At 42.8% G+C, this 14,736-nt stretch overlaps 1 protein-coding gene across 15 annotated transcripts in view; it reads left to right on the plus strand.

The window, feature by feature from the left end:
* The first annotated feature begins 3,563 nt into the window (after positions 1-3,563).
* The window catches only part of kif20ba (kinesin family member 20Ba), a 39,715-nt gene continuing 28,542 nt past the window's right edge, over positions 3,564-14,736 (plus strand). For 14 of the 15 annotated variants that reach the window (XM_090201833.1, XM_090201820.1, XM_090201825.1 and 11 more), the window contains exons 1-19: positions 3,564-3,662; positions 4,056-4,254; positions 5,825-5,932; positions 6,037-6,175; positions 6,402-6,586; positions 6,698-6,740; positions 7,674-7,883; positions 8,080-8,191; positions 8,340-8,411; positions 8,534-8,680; positions 8,939-9,359; positions 9,662-9,801; positions 10,183-10,306; positions 10,605-10,806; positions 11,614-11,675; positions 11,814-11,933; positions 12,194-12,347; positions 13,003-13,537; positions 13,875-14,013. In XM_090201833.1, coding sequence (XP_090057959.1) covers positions 4,057-4,254; positions 5,825-5,932; positions 6,037-6,175; positions 6,402-6,586; positions 6,698-6,740; positions 7,674-7,883; positions 8,080-8,191; positions 8,340-8,411; positions 8,534-8,680; positions 8,939-9,359; positions 9,662-9,801; positions 10,183-10,306; positions 10,605-10,806; positions 11,614-11,675; positions 11,814-11,933; positions 12,194-12,347; positions 13,003-13,537; positions 13,875-14,013 — 3,111 coding nt within the window. In that variant the 5' untranslated portion in view covers positions 3,564-3,662; position 4,056. Of the gene's footprint in view, positions 3,663-3,784; positions 3,903-4,055; positions 4,255-5,824; positions 5,933-6,036; positions 6,176-6,401; positions 6,587-6,697; positions 6,741-7,673; positions 7,884-8,079; positions 8,192-8,339; positions 8,412-8,533; positions 8,681-8,938; positions 9,360-9,661; positions 9,802-10,182; positions 10,307-10,604; positions 10,807-11,613; positions 11,676-11,813; positions 11,934-12,193; positions 12,348-13,002; positions 13,538-13,874; positions 14,014-14,736 lie in introns of those variants that run through there. The other variant, XM_090201821.1, reaches the window with a different exon arrangement.

Consider the following 14,736-nt stretch of genomic DNA (forward strand, 5'->3'; position numbering starts at 1 on the left):
TATGGAAAGGGGGGTAGACTCTGCACACGGAGCTAGCTGGAGCTCGGCAGCATCATCGCTGCTGGGCTTGGTGGCGGCCTCGGTGGTGTAATTTCATATCCGTCATGGCAGATTAGCTGGTTAGCGCCAAATAGGCTAATAACAATAATGCCTTTTACTGCTAGATAAGAAGCTAACTGAATTCTGTAGTGGTGGGGCGTGAGGAAGAGTTGAGTGAAGCAGCTTCAACTGTAAACTTGACCCCGCCCTTATAAATCTAAATCAAATATTACAGACGGAATTCATGTAGCCTTCCACGTTATTCACATAGCCTACCACAGATCATGTGTTTATATATATACATACACACACACTACTGTTCAAAAGTTTGGGGTCACATAGCAATGTCCTTGTTTTTGGAAGAAAAGCACATTTGTTGTCCATTAAAATAACATCAAATCAGAAATACAGTGTAGACATATTTAATGGTGCGTCAGGATTTGGCCAGGATTGTTCCGGTTTTGGCCACTAGATGCCCCCATTGTGCTTTTTGACCCTCTTGGTTTCCCTTGAACGTAACCCTTAGTTTTCCTCAGTTCTTTGCTCTGTGTTTGAATGTTAGCACTCAGCCCCAGCGATGCTGTGTACATGTGTTGCTCCAGTTGGACTCTCTTGTGGTACTCTGTTTTTGTTCTCGTTTATTTATTTTTGATTATCTTTTGAGGCTTTTTCCTGCTGTACCTTCCACCTTGTGGATTTACCTTTTGACTTGGAGGATTACCTTTGTTCTCTTGGAATTATATTTTTGCCTGAAGATCTTTCCTGTTTACTTTATTAAAACACCGTCTCAAGTACTGCTGTGTCTGCCTCATTCTTCTGGGTTCCGCTGACTATTAGTGGCTCAGTTTGCTAAGTGACTTTCTCACACCGGAGACCCAAGTTCGTAACCGGGTCTTGACAGAAGGGCTCTGTTTCTGTCAAGACCCTGTTACGAACTCGGTTCTTCGGTGTGAGAAACATTACTTGTGTCATGCACAAAGTATATGTCCTAACCGACTTGCCAAAACTATAGTTTGTTAACAAGACATTTGTGGAGTTGTTGAAAAACGAGTTTTAATGACTTCAACCCAAACTTCCGACTTCAACTGTATGTATGGATGGATGGATGGATGTATGTTTGTATCAAGGTGACATCTATATGGTTATCAACATTTCTTGTGTAGGCTGCTATCCTACTTGAAATAAAATCATGGGAGGGAAAAAATTTGCAGCTGTGGAGTAGGAAGCACATCGAAACAACACCGGTTCACCGGCTTATCACTTATCGTGCAGCCCAATCAGCCCCCTAAAACGGTCTTGAGTTGCAACAAATCTTCCCAATTAGCGGATTCTCTTTCCATACACCCACTTCTTTCGTCACAGACACTTGCCCATACTCCGGTCAACCATACTTTGGCTGTAGCTATCCATACATGGCCAGAGACCGTAAAAAACGAGAGGAGAGCTGCGATGTCATCTCTCAGAGCAGTCACCCCTTAGGGTCTCACTGCTGTCACCTCTCAGTGCATCTTTCAGGAAAAGTGGACTTTTCGAAACGAACCATATAAGGAGAAGTGGAGGTTTCGTAAGGTGCCACTCAGGACGTCCGTTTGGGTTATCAGACGTTAGTCATGGTCTGCAGATTGGACAATAATCCATTTCAGTTATGCAAAAAAAAAAGAAATTATATTCACTCTGAGCTGTGTCTTTGAAAGTCAATGTTAACGCTAGCTAACGTTAGCTACCGTAACTTATAGAAAATCCATTATTTTTTACAATGTATTATTTATTGTTGAATATTTTAAATAATAATAATAATTGAAATATCAAGTCATGGCGTTTGTAAAAAAAGAAGTGTCCTCTCACTGTCAACTGCGTTTATTTTCATTAAAGTTAACGTGTAAATTATTGTATGAACATAACAAGATTCAACAACTGAGACATAAACGGAACAAGTTCCACAGACATGTGATTAACATAAATTTAATAATGTGTCCCTGAACAAAGGGGGGGTCAAAATCAAAAGTAACAGTCAGTATCTGGTGTGGCCACCAGCTGCATTAAGTACTGCAGTGCATCTCCTCCTCATGGACTGCACCCGATTTGCTAGTTCTTGCTGTGAGATGTTACCCAACTCTTCCACCAAGGCACCTGCAAGTTCCCAAACATTTCTGGAGGGGAATGTCCCTAGCCCTCAGACTCTGATCCATCAGGTCCCAGATGTGCTCAATGGGATTGAGATCCGGGCTCTTCGCTGGCCATGGCAGAACACTGACATTCCTGTCTTGCAGGAAATCACGCACAGAACGAGCAGTATGGCTGGTGGCATTGTCATGCTGGAGGGTCATGTCAGGATGAGCCTGCAGGAAGGGTACCACATGAGGGAGGAGGATGTCTTCCCTGTAACGCACAGCGTTGAGATTGCCTGCAATGACAACAAGCTCAGTCCGATGATGCTGTGACACACCGCCACAGACCATGACGGACCCTCCACCTCCAAATCAATCCCACTCCAGAGTACAGGCCTCGGTGTAATGCTCATTCCATCGACGATAAACACGAATACAACCATCACCTCTGGTGAGACAAAACCGCGACTCGTCAGTGAAGAGCACTTTTTGCCAGTCCTGTCTGGTCCAGCGACGGTGGGTTTGTGCCCGTAGGTGACATTGTTGCCGGTGATGTCTGGTGAGGACCTGCCTTACAACAGGCCTACAAGCCCTCAGTCCAGGCTCTCTCAGCCTATTGCAGACAGTCTGAGCACTGATAGAGGGATTGTGCGTTCCTGGTGTAACTCGGGTAGTCGTTGTTGCCATCCTGTACCTGTCCCGCAGGTGTGATGTTCGGATGTACCGATCCTGTGCAGGTGTGGTTACATTTGTCTGTCACTGTGAGGATGATCAGCTGTCCGTCCTGTCTCCCTGTAGCTCTGTCTAAGGCGTCTCACAGTACATACATTGCAATGTATTGCCCTCGCCACATCTGCAGTCCTCATGCCTCCTTGCAGCATGCCTAAGGCACGTTCACGCAGATGATCAGGGACCCTGGGCATCTTTCTTTTGGTGTTTTTCAGAGTCAGTAGAAAGGCCTCTTTAAGAGTCCTAAGTTTTCATAATTGTGACCTCAATTGCCGTAAACTGTTAGTGTCTTAATGACCGTTCCACAGGTGCATGTTCGTTAATTGTTTATGGTTCATTGAACAAGCATGGGAAACAGTGTTTAAACCCTTTACAATGAAGATCTTTGAAAGACAAATTATCTTTGAAAGACAAGGTCCTGAAAAAGGGACGTTTTATTGTATGATTAGTTTCGTAGTTATGGAATTCCAGCGCGTGTAGTGTTAAAACTCTATTCGGAACCCCCCCCCCCCATTTCTCCTTATATGGTTCCTTTCGATACCCCCACTTTTCCTGAGAGATGCGCTGAGAGATGACATATCAGTGAGTGGCAGCCTAGAGACTGAGGAATGACGTCACAGTTGTAGCCTATGGAAAAAAAATAACTATTCGCCCCAATGAACTCTTCCGGTAAAAAAAAAAAATTTCCTCTCTCCCGATTGGTCGAATTTAAAAATAAGACCGGGACAGTTTGGGTTGAAGAAGGATTTTTGATGCGATCAATATTTTGGGAATCCGTTTTCTCACGTAAGTAGAAAGTAAAAAGCCTGATGTCAATTTAATGTTTTTTTATTTTTATCATTCAGACAGGGTAGCGTTGTGCATGTTTCTTTATTCTGTTAGCGTTTGCCATCGTCTGAATGTTGGTTTAGCCAAAGAATACGTTTTTATTATTATTATTATTATTGACTTCGTCTCTTCCTCTCTCTGGTTTAGCTCATGTTAGCTGTAACACAGAGCTGTCAGTGCACATACCAAGGAGTTTAAGTTAATGCCAAAATGTTTCTACTACAACGCCACTTGTTTATTGTGCTGATTTATTAGCATTAGTGTTGTGATCTGCTTAGTTCCATGTGGATGGTGCGCTTGTTGAACATCTAACGTTAGCTGTCTCTCTCCCACAACATTTATTTGACACAGGATGATGGAATCGTGTTTTTACAACAAATTGGAAAGCGTGGAGCGGGAAGTTAACTTCGACGACTTGAAGAAAGACCTATTTTCTGAGTTTAATTCCATAGACTCCCAGGAGTCTTGCCTGGAAGAGCATGAACACTTGCAGGTGTACCTTCGCATTCGACCATTCACAACAACTGAGAGTGAAAAGGGCGAATCGCAGGTAATTGAACTCAACACAGCTTGAAATCCAGGCAGGGGTGTATTCATTAACCTTAGCACACAGAATAATCGATCATTTATAGATCGTGCCAAACACTTCGCAGGCTATTCGGAATGGCGATGGTTACATATCGGGATTTAAATCGATAGTTACATATCGGGATATACATTTTTACATGTATCGTTTTTACTGTCGCAATATTATGTTTGCGCTATTTGACTGTACCAGCACCAAAACTCCAGTAATTCCCTTCATAGCTTGTTCTCCATCCTTTTTAAATAGGGAGCCAATTTTGTTTTCAGCGCTAATTTCCATTACGAATCAAAATGTGTTTCCTGATTGCGCTCTCTCTTGTCCCTCTGCAGTAGACATATGGCGAGCAATATGTTTGGAACAGCAAAACGAAATACACATTGAAACGTGAGAATTGTAATACATATCCTATTGGCACCAAGTGTCATGATAATATATCTTCAGGTCCCTGACAATTCCCAGCCCTAGTGGAAACCATACAATTTAAAATGAACTACAACTTCCGTTTTAAGAACCCAACAGCTGAGACAAACTGGGCAAGTTCATGTTGAAGAGTGTTTGAAATATATATCTGTTACAAAATGTTTTTCGGCGTAGTGAGTACACCCCAGTTTGTCACATGAACCATCTCTATTGAACAAAAATATAAACGCAACATGCAATCATTTCAAATATTTTACTTAGTTAAAGTTTATGTAAGGAAATCTGTCAATTTGAAATGAATTCATTAGCCCGACTCTATGGATTTCACATGACTGCAAGTGGCCACCATGGGTGGGAATAGACAAACACACTGGGGAGCAGGCCCAGCATATCAGAATATTATTTTTTCCAGGCGAGAGCTTTATTACAGACAGGAATACTCTGCAGCACCCCCCTCAGATGATCCCGCAGGTGAGGAAGACCGATGTGTCGGTCCTGGGTTGGGTGTGGTTAAACATGGTCTGCAGTTGTGAGGCCGGTTGGACATACTGCCAAATTCCCTTAAAATGACATTGGAGGCGGCTTATGGTAGAGAAATAAACTAATTCTCTGGCAACAACTCTGGTGGACATTCCCTGCAGTCATCATGTACACTCCCTGCAGTCATCATGTACACTCCCTCAACTTGAGACGTCTGTGGCGTTGTGACAAAACCTCCAATTTTTAGCGGCCTTTTATTGTCCCCAGCACAAGGTGCACCTGTAATGATCATGCTGTTTTAATCAGCTTCTTGATAATCCAGCCACCTGACAGGTGTGGCATATCTTGGCAAGGGTGAAATGCTCACTAACAGGGATATAAACAAATTAGTGCTCTATTTGAGAGAGGTTTTTTTTTCTTCTTATGTATATGGAAAATGTCTGCCGTCTTTTATTTCAGTTCATGAAACATGGGACCAACACTTTACATGTTGCGTTTTATATTTTTGTTGAATATAGATACCCGTTACCTCACCACCGCGCACACACTTCCCGATTTTAACAAGAGACTTGGAAACATAATAACTGTTGAGCTTTGACTATGACTTGCTGTCTTTTCCCTGTACACATTCAAGGACTGCGTTTCCATCGAGCGCCCGGACACGGTCCTCCTTAAGGCTCCAAGGACTTCGCTCTCAGCGCGGCTCCGTGACAAATCGGCTCAACGGTTTCAATTCTCACAGGTCAGTCAGCAGGGTTTGTTGGAGACACCCATGACTCTTTTTCTAGGAACAAAAAAAAAATGAAGGTTCTTCCAACCATGTTATTTTTTCATTTTTGTCCTCAGGTCTTAGGGCCAGAAACCACTCAGAGGGAGATGTTTGACAGCACAGTGAGAGGCCTCGTCAAGGAGGTTCTGGAAGGCGGAAATTCTCTCGTTTTCACGTATGGAGTGACCAATGCGGGAAAGACATTCACTTTTCTAGGTTTGATTTCTTGATTATTTGCAGAGTTGGAGAGATGCAAACTGTGTTGGTGTAATGTGAAAATCCTATGTTGAGACTTAAATCCTCTGATGGTGCTTCTAAGTTTCTATCGCAATCAAAAACCTGTTGTCGGTATGAGCTGATAATGCTCTTTATGGTAAACAAACCACTGAGACAAAGAGGTTGAGAAATTAAGAGATCCTCAACACCTGTTGGTTTTTTTTAGGTCCAGAGGCCAATGGAGGGATCCTCCCCAGGTCTTTGAATGTCATCTTCAACAGCATTGAGGGGCGTGTTTACGACCAGATGACTATCAAGCCACAGCGATGCAGAGAGTTCATCAGGCTCACTAAAGACCAGCAGAGTGAAGAGGCCACTAACAAGAGAAACCTCTTCAGGCTCCTCAAGGAGGTACTGGGTTGGTTCATTGACCTGATAAAAGCCATTGCATTTCTCAACAGGTTGTTCTTTGTTTCTAGTCATTTATATTAAATGATGTCCCTTATTGCTCTTCTCCCATAGAGTGATAACCAGAAAAGCTTCACCAACAAGACAACCTTGGAAGGCAAGGAAATGTATTATTTTATATGCTATTCAGCAGATGCTTTTTATCCAAAGCGACTTAGTCAAGAGTTCATACATTTTTACTTATTTATTTATTTTTATTTCACCTTTATTTAACCAGGTAGGCTAGTTGAGAACAAGTTCTCATTTACAACTGCGACCTGGCCAGTTGGTCGGTCCTGGGAATTGAACCCACTATCCTGGCATTGCAGGGTTCTACGTTGTGATAATTTTACTCACACATGCGCCTAAATATTTTGCTATGCAATCTGTATTTTTATTTAGCACTAGTGCTAAAGGATGCTAACTTTATTACTTCCAAATATTTTTCATTGTGATCCTACATTTTTTTTGTGCACTCTTATGTTTATCAACTTGGTCGCACACTGGCTCCTTTTAATTTATTTATTTTTTAAAAGGTTGCCGTAGAGACACCTGCGTTGTAAACACCATGCTCCCTGTGTAGGGTGCTGTCTTTCGGCCGAAACATTAAACAGGTGTCCTGACTCTCTGCGGTCATTAAAATATCCCATGGCACGTATTGTATGAGTAGGGGTGTTAACCCCTGGTGTCCTGGCTAAATTCCCAATCTGGCCATCAAACCATTATGGTCACCTAATAATCCCCAGTTTACAATTGGTTCATTCATCCCCCCTCCTCTCCCCTGTAACTATTCCCCAGGTCGTTGCTGCAAATGAATGTGTTCTCAGTCAACTTACCTGGTAAAATAACAGATAAATAAATAAATAATTGACATGAGACCAAATTATTTATGTTATCGTTCCACGATGCATAGTCCTGTCCTGCATTTAGACATGATTGTCACATGTCCATCTCTCCGATACTTTGTCGTATCATTAGGCCATTTACAATAGACTTCTATCCAACCAGAGGTTTGTAAACAGGTTAACACCACCACTTGTTTCTCTGACAGGGTCCACACCGAGTGACATCGAGGGGACTGTGACGGAACAACGTTTCAGTCTGGTTGTTGAAGCACACACCAAGTTCTCCGTCTGGGTGTCCTTCTGTGAAATCTACAACGAGAACATTCACGACCTGCTGGAGTCCGTTCCGATCGGAGCCCAGAAGAGAACCACGCTGCGGCTGTCGCAGGATGTCAAAGGCAACTCCTTTGTGAAAGGTAACGACTGCAGATTGTGTCACATTTGACTTTTTAGTCTTTTTTAAAAATATTTATCCAGTGAGACTTAGTCAGGCGTGTGTTTGACGTCCGGTTGGTCCCAGGTATCGAACCCACAGTCTTGTCGTTGTAAAGCACCACGCTCTACCGACTGAACCGGAGATGACCAAATGTTCCTGTGTGTGATTTTTTTCAGATCTGAAGTGGATACAGGTGAACAATGCGGAGGAAGCCTACAAGGTAATGAAGCTAGGGAAGAAGAACCAGAGCTTCGCCAGCACAAAGCTCAACCTCCTCTCGAGCCGGAGGTGATTATTAAGCACGTCAATCATTTCCCTTTTTTTAAAATTATTCCAGTCTTTCTTTTTTTGGGGGGGCTGGTACGAACTTGCATGAGCCAAGTTCACACAGTAGCTTGACCGCTGTGCTCTTATAGAGATCTGTTCCTATGCTCAGCCACAGCATATTTTCTGTTCGTATCCTGCGGATGGAAGATGCTAGGATTCCTCGTGTTATCTCGATCAGCGAGTAAGTGAAATGCATATTTTTTTTATTCATTTGGACAAAAACGATATCCTTAGAAGCCCTATGCAGTACGTGTGTGTGTGTGTGTGTGTATATATATTAAGGCAGGGTTTGCTTATGTTCAGGCTGTCCTTGTGTGACCTGGCTGGGTCTGAGAGGTGCGCTAAAACTCAGAATAAAGGGGAGCGTTTGAAAGAGGCTGGAAACATCAACACTTCCCTGATGACACTGGGCAAGTGTATCAACACGTTACGGCAAAGCCAGCAATCCAAGTGAGCCTTGAATGTCTGCTTTCAGAAAAAATATTTGATGGTTATGGAATTATACATTTTTCAAAGTGGGGGGGGGGGTTTACAAATCTGTAGCTTGGAATTGTTAATGTTCTGACCTGATGAGGACCACAGTGGAAATAAGTCAGACTTCTTATTCTGCCAGTCATGTTTTTCGATGTACTGGATGTATAGACCATATTATTATTTACATTTTTGTCACTGACAAATGTAATCAATCAATCAAACCCTTGTTGCTAGGCTACCACAGCACGTCCCCTTCAGGGAGAGCAAGCTGACCCACTACCTTCAGGGCTTCTTCTGTGGCCGGGGCAAAGCCTGCATGATAGTCAACGTCAACCAGTGTGCCTCCATGTACGACGAGACGCTCAACGTGCTAAAGTTCTCCGCCGTGGCTCAGAAGGTGGTGGTGCTGACCACCAAGACCGTCCCCCACCTCGCCACCAAAAGGTCGGCCCGGGAACTGTCCATGATCATCAACAACGCAGACAGGAAGTACCTGTTGGGTCAGAAGAGAAGGAGCTCCCTGGTTGGCTGGGAGACCAGTCTGGAGGACGTTCAGGAGCATGACGACACAGAAGAGGAAGAGGAGAGCGTGATGGAGACCATGCAGGAAGTGGACGATGATGAAAAGGTTCTCATCAATAAAGACACTTATGAGGTAAGTCTCTCCCCCAACTACTTCTGTGGCTATTTTTATTTGCTTCTTACACAGAAATTCCAATTGGCTCACCAATGCTAAAAGTAAACTACATTTCCAGGCCCTGATTTGATTGAGACATTTGGGGAAGATTTAGCCCTGTTAATAGTAAATGGACCAGAGTTTCACTCATCGGGTGAAATGGTCAAAACTCTGGGGCCCTAATTAATATCAAATTCATCTCCGGTTAACCTAGAACTAAAGTGTCACGTAATGCTCAATGACGTCTGTCCACAAGAGGTAAATGTCTGTCAACCCTTCAGAGCCAGCTCCTCCAGTTGACGGAGCTCCGGGAACAGCTCCAGAAAGAGAGGTCTGAAAACATTGCTTTGGAATCCCGTATCCGTGACGAGGTCACCAAGGAGTTCTCGGAGTTCTTCTCTGAAATGCAGACCGATTACAAGTGAGCCCTTCTGTGCCTTATTTCAGTCATTTATTTTTGGTTTTGGTTGCTTAAAAAAAAAATGGTTGGTTTGAGTATTTTTCTACCAACTGAGGTACTCAACACTTTACATAGTAGCTTTTTAAAGGTAAATGTTTTTTATGTATTTTGATACATAACTGAATAAGATCTAGCTATAATATTTGGGGTGGCAGTTAGCCTAGTGGTTAGTGTTGGACTTGTAACTGAGCTGACAAGGTACAAATCTGTCATTCTCCCCCTGAACAAGGCAGTTAACCCCACTGTTCCTAGGCCGTCATTGAAAATAAGAATTTGTTCTTAACTGACTTGCCTAGTTAAATAAAGGTTAAAAAAATATATCTATGCATCTGTGTCTTACAGGGAGCGTCTGGCCAAAGAGGAGAAGAATGTCGAGGAGAGAGCAGAGAAGCGTCTAGAGATCCTGAGAAATCTTGGGAACATTAACACCAGTCAAGAGGAGTTGGACAGAGTAGAGCGAGCCACAGTAATGCATCCTGCCTAGATGTGTTGGACATTAACAGTGTCAACCTTCATGATGTAGCCATGTCTCTCGTCCTTTACCTTGGTGTTCAAACTGCGGTGACAAAAAAAAAAAAAACTAACTTGTCTTTTCTTACTAGTGCTGTCTTTGCTGATGGCTACTTTATTGAGAAATAATGTATTCACTATGAGAGCGATATGTGCTTGTCTCACCTAGCTATCTTAAGATGAATGCACTAATTGTAAGTGTCTCTGGATAATAGCATCTCCAAAATGACTCAAATATGTCTTCTCTGTTGTAGGAGGACAGCTCGCCATTGGGAAAGATGTTTGACTCCATGTGCAGTGACCTGGCGGGCATAAAGAAGGCGGCTTTGGAGGCCAAGACGTGTCTGGTGGTCACCCAACCCAGTGGCGAAACCATCTCCAATCTGGAAAAGAGAGTGGATGATCTCTCGGTGCTGCTGAACCAAGCCCAGGAGCAGCTCACTGTCAAAACCAATGGTAGCCAACTGACAACCAGTTGTTTTAAAAATGTATTTTTTTTTTATTTTTTATAGCCCAGTGTTTCATCGTGGTCGTCGGGACCCACAAGGATTCACATTAAAAAAAAAATTGCCCAAGCATTACACCTATTTACAATAAAGCCGTGTTCATAGCCAAGTGGGACGGTGGTATTTATCACATACAACTTGGGGGGAAAATCCACTTGAATGGCCCTCCAACTGGTAACACCTAGTGGGGAAACTATGATTCATCCCTGAGCTCTGTCTTCTCACACATGCTGACCTCTGACATCACCTACTAAGAAAATTACCTTGGTAACAGCATTTTTAAATGCAACAACGAAACATTTGTAAAACATTTTTTTTTTTAAAGTTAGCTTTAACTCTAATTTGTTTATTAACATGATCGCTGTAAGTTTAGTTGATGGTTGACGCAGCATTTTGGCCATTTAGCCAATCGGCTTTCAACAAGTTCAGATCATTAACCACTTTCCCACTTGGTTAAGAACGCACCATAAGCAAAGGCTTGAGCAGTTGACTGTTTGAATGTGGTGTGTCATGCTAAGGCAAGAACTAAAATGTGACGCCCCTTTTGTTTCCCTCGGGAACAGTATTATGAAACACTGGTGTAGCCTATGCCTTTCATATACGCTGTATCTCTTTCAGCGATAACCTGTTAATCACCTGTCTTCACGATCAACTACTGCTCCGGATGGGTTTGATTAATCCCATAACAGTGGCTGTGAAGGAACGCACACAATGTTTCCCTTGGGTTGAGTAGTCGGTGTCTTCTGTTCAATTTCAGAACTAGAATATTGTTGCAAACAAACGCGGCAATCGAACGAACAGCTTGAAGAGGCTAGAAAGGTATTGTGCCATTTTGTTTTTTGGTTCTTTTCCAGCAATGGGGACTTATTGTTTTGGGTTGTCTGTTCTACATAAAAACCAGATTCCGCTAGGTTTTAGTTCGCGGTTAACAGAGTAGTTCTGACAAACCTTTTTTAGACTCTTGAGTCTCAGGAGCTGAAATTCTCCTACTTCCTGGAGATGTGTCACGAGAAGGATGAGATGATCACCGCGCTTCAGAACACCGTAGACCAACAGGTCCAAGCCACCATCAAGAATGTATGTAGATGTTTTTTAAAGTGGCGCTTAGATCTGACTAACTATTGGACAGCCGCCTGTTTTCATACTTAGTATTTCTCCTTTACATCTCCCATTTATACTGAACTGGTGCTTATTTCCCATCCTTATGTCACATTATAAATGTTCATATCCAAAATGTGATTTTTTAAAAAAAATATTTTTTATATAAAACATTTTTATTCCAGCTTGAGTAGGCCATGCTTGACGTCTTTAACATTTGTTGGGTTTTTCTTTGGCAGAAGGCTACATTTGACGGCATAAAAAATGAGATCCTGCAACTGAAGAGCAGCTGCTCTTGCTCCAGAGGGGAAAGGCCCAGCTCTCGCGCAGAGAGCCGCAAACGGCTGGTGGACCTCCAGGCCAACCTGGAGGACCAGCCACCCAGCAAGAAAGGTACAGGGTGGGCTCCGAGCACGGCCGGGAAGCCCCTCCCACCGTTTGTTGGGTTGAGAGCAGGGGGTAGAGAGAACACAGCCAAAGGTCGCAGGAACATCCGCTTAAAGAGGCGACTGTCTGCGCTCAAGAACTAATGCTGCCCAAAGTCTCAGACACCGGAGCGCTTTTCATCATGTTTTTCCTATGTATCCATGTATGTGTTCCCCATTTCTGGCTTGATGTTTTTTAAGTGGTTGTATTCTGTATGATTTTGATTATAAATAAAGTTTTTGTTGTTGTTGCTGTGCTCAGATATTTTCCAAACGTTGTATAGCATTGGTAGGCCTTATTGTTGTCTCATTGGTGGAGAGACACCACTTCATATCCTGGGAAATGGTCTTCACTAACTAGACACTCACTATATTGACATGGTTATTAAAAGACTCATTTATTTTTATTCACATTGTCTGCTGACCAAAATTGCAACGTGTCCAGTTGTTTTGCTATTTAACAAACTGTCCTAATCTCATTCCACTGGCTAATGCTTTAAGGAGCACACTAAATTTAGTTTGACACTGAGCATCAAGTCAGCATAAAATAAAATCCCCGCCATACCTCAGAAGCTTTGCGTCACCTTCAAAGATAATTCAACAAGTGTCCATGTCTTTGTTAGGGTTCCTGGGGAGAGGAGAGGAGGAGATGGACAGATTGCACAGGGAGCTGGTGGAGGTACAAAGGGACAGTGGGCTTCTCCGAGACAAGCTGACGGAACAGAAAAGAGAATTCCCAAAGACCCTAGAGGAGAGTGAGAAAAGGCCAGAAATGGAGGCTAAAGCCATGGACCACAGCGAGAACTCTGTAGCTGAGGTCGTGACCTTGAAGGGAAAGATGGCTGCACTGGAGGAGAAGCAGTGCACCCACCAAACGGAGAGGGAGGCGGTCGTAACCGTGTCCCAGTCGTATAACGACGAGCTCATGTCCCAAACGGAGAGAGTGGCAGAGTTGGAGAAGATGCTGTTTGAGAAGGAGGCGCAGGTGTCAGGCCTGCAGAGGAGCCTGAGGGAGGCGCGGGAGGATGAGGAGACCGCTACGGTGCAGGAGGCTCGTAAGAGGGAGGTGGAGAGGAGGCGGGAGTTGCTGGCTGTGGCTGAAGAGGCCATCACTCAGAAGAACGCTGAGCTGGAGAGGAGAGAGCGGGTCATCACCAGGTTAGTGGGCTGGCTGGTACCTTTCACTCTGGCTACTGGGGAGGCCTACGTGCCAATCCCAAATCATAACCTACGCCCTATGCACGTGTGGCAATCCGAGAGGATTGGATTGGTATAAGCAATATGGTGAAACTTCTGCCTAGCCTATCAGGGAGCAAGGTGTAGCTATTACAAGATTGATTACGCTTGTCCTCTCATATCTCCACGAGTGCGTAGTGCACAGGGGACGATTTGGGATTGGCCTAAATGTTTCTTCCTTTCCCCTGCTCCTCCTTACTGGTAAAACCTCTCTAATGTAGCTGCTGTTTGAGTTTACCTCTCGTGTTCATGACCACAGATTGAAGGAGACGGCTAAACTTGACTCCGACAAAGTGAAGAGTTTGAGCCTGGACCTTGACAGGAAAGACGACCACACTTCTGATCTCAAAGAGAAGCTGTCCGACTCTAAAAAACAGATCCAGCAAGTTCAAATAGAGGTAAAATCTGATTTGATCTTTATTTATGCAACAGATACTATCATAGTAGGTCCATAATTACAATCACTAATAGCATCAATCACTATTAATAATGTATGAATCACTATTAATAACGTATGAATCACTATTAATAAGGTATGAATCACTATTAATAACGTATGAATCACTAACGTATGAATCACTAATAACGTTTCAATCACTAACGTATGAATCACTATTAATAATGTATGAATCACTATAATAACGTATGAATCACCATTCAAAACGTATGAATCACTATAATAACGTATGAATCACTAACGTATGAACCACTTTTTAAAAACGTATGAATCACTAATAACGTATGAATCACCATTCAAAACGTATGAATCACTATAATAACGTATGAATCACTAACGTATGAACCACTTTTTAAAAACATATGAATCACTAATAACGTATGAATCACCATTCAAAACGTATGAATCACTATAATAACGTATGAATCACTAACGTATGAACCACTTTTTAAAAACGTATGAATCACTAATAACGTATGAATCACCATTCAAAACATGTGAATCACTATTAATAACTATAACATATGAACCTCTATTAATAACGTATGAACCACTATAATAACGTATGGATCACTATTAACATATGAATCACTATTTGTAACGTATGAATCACTATTCATAATGTATGAATCACTATTAATAATGTATGACTCACTACTAATAA

This window comes from Oncorhynchus mykiss, chromosome 16 (genome assembly GCF_057628025.1).
Source record: "Oncorhynchus mykiss isolate SJ-2025 chromosome 16, ASM5762802v1, whole genome shotgun sequence".
Classification (NCBI taxonomy): Eukaryota; Metazoa; Chordata; class Actinopteri; order Salmoniformes; family Salmonidae; genus Oncorhynchus; species Oncorhynchus mykiss.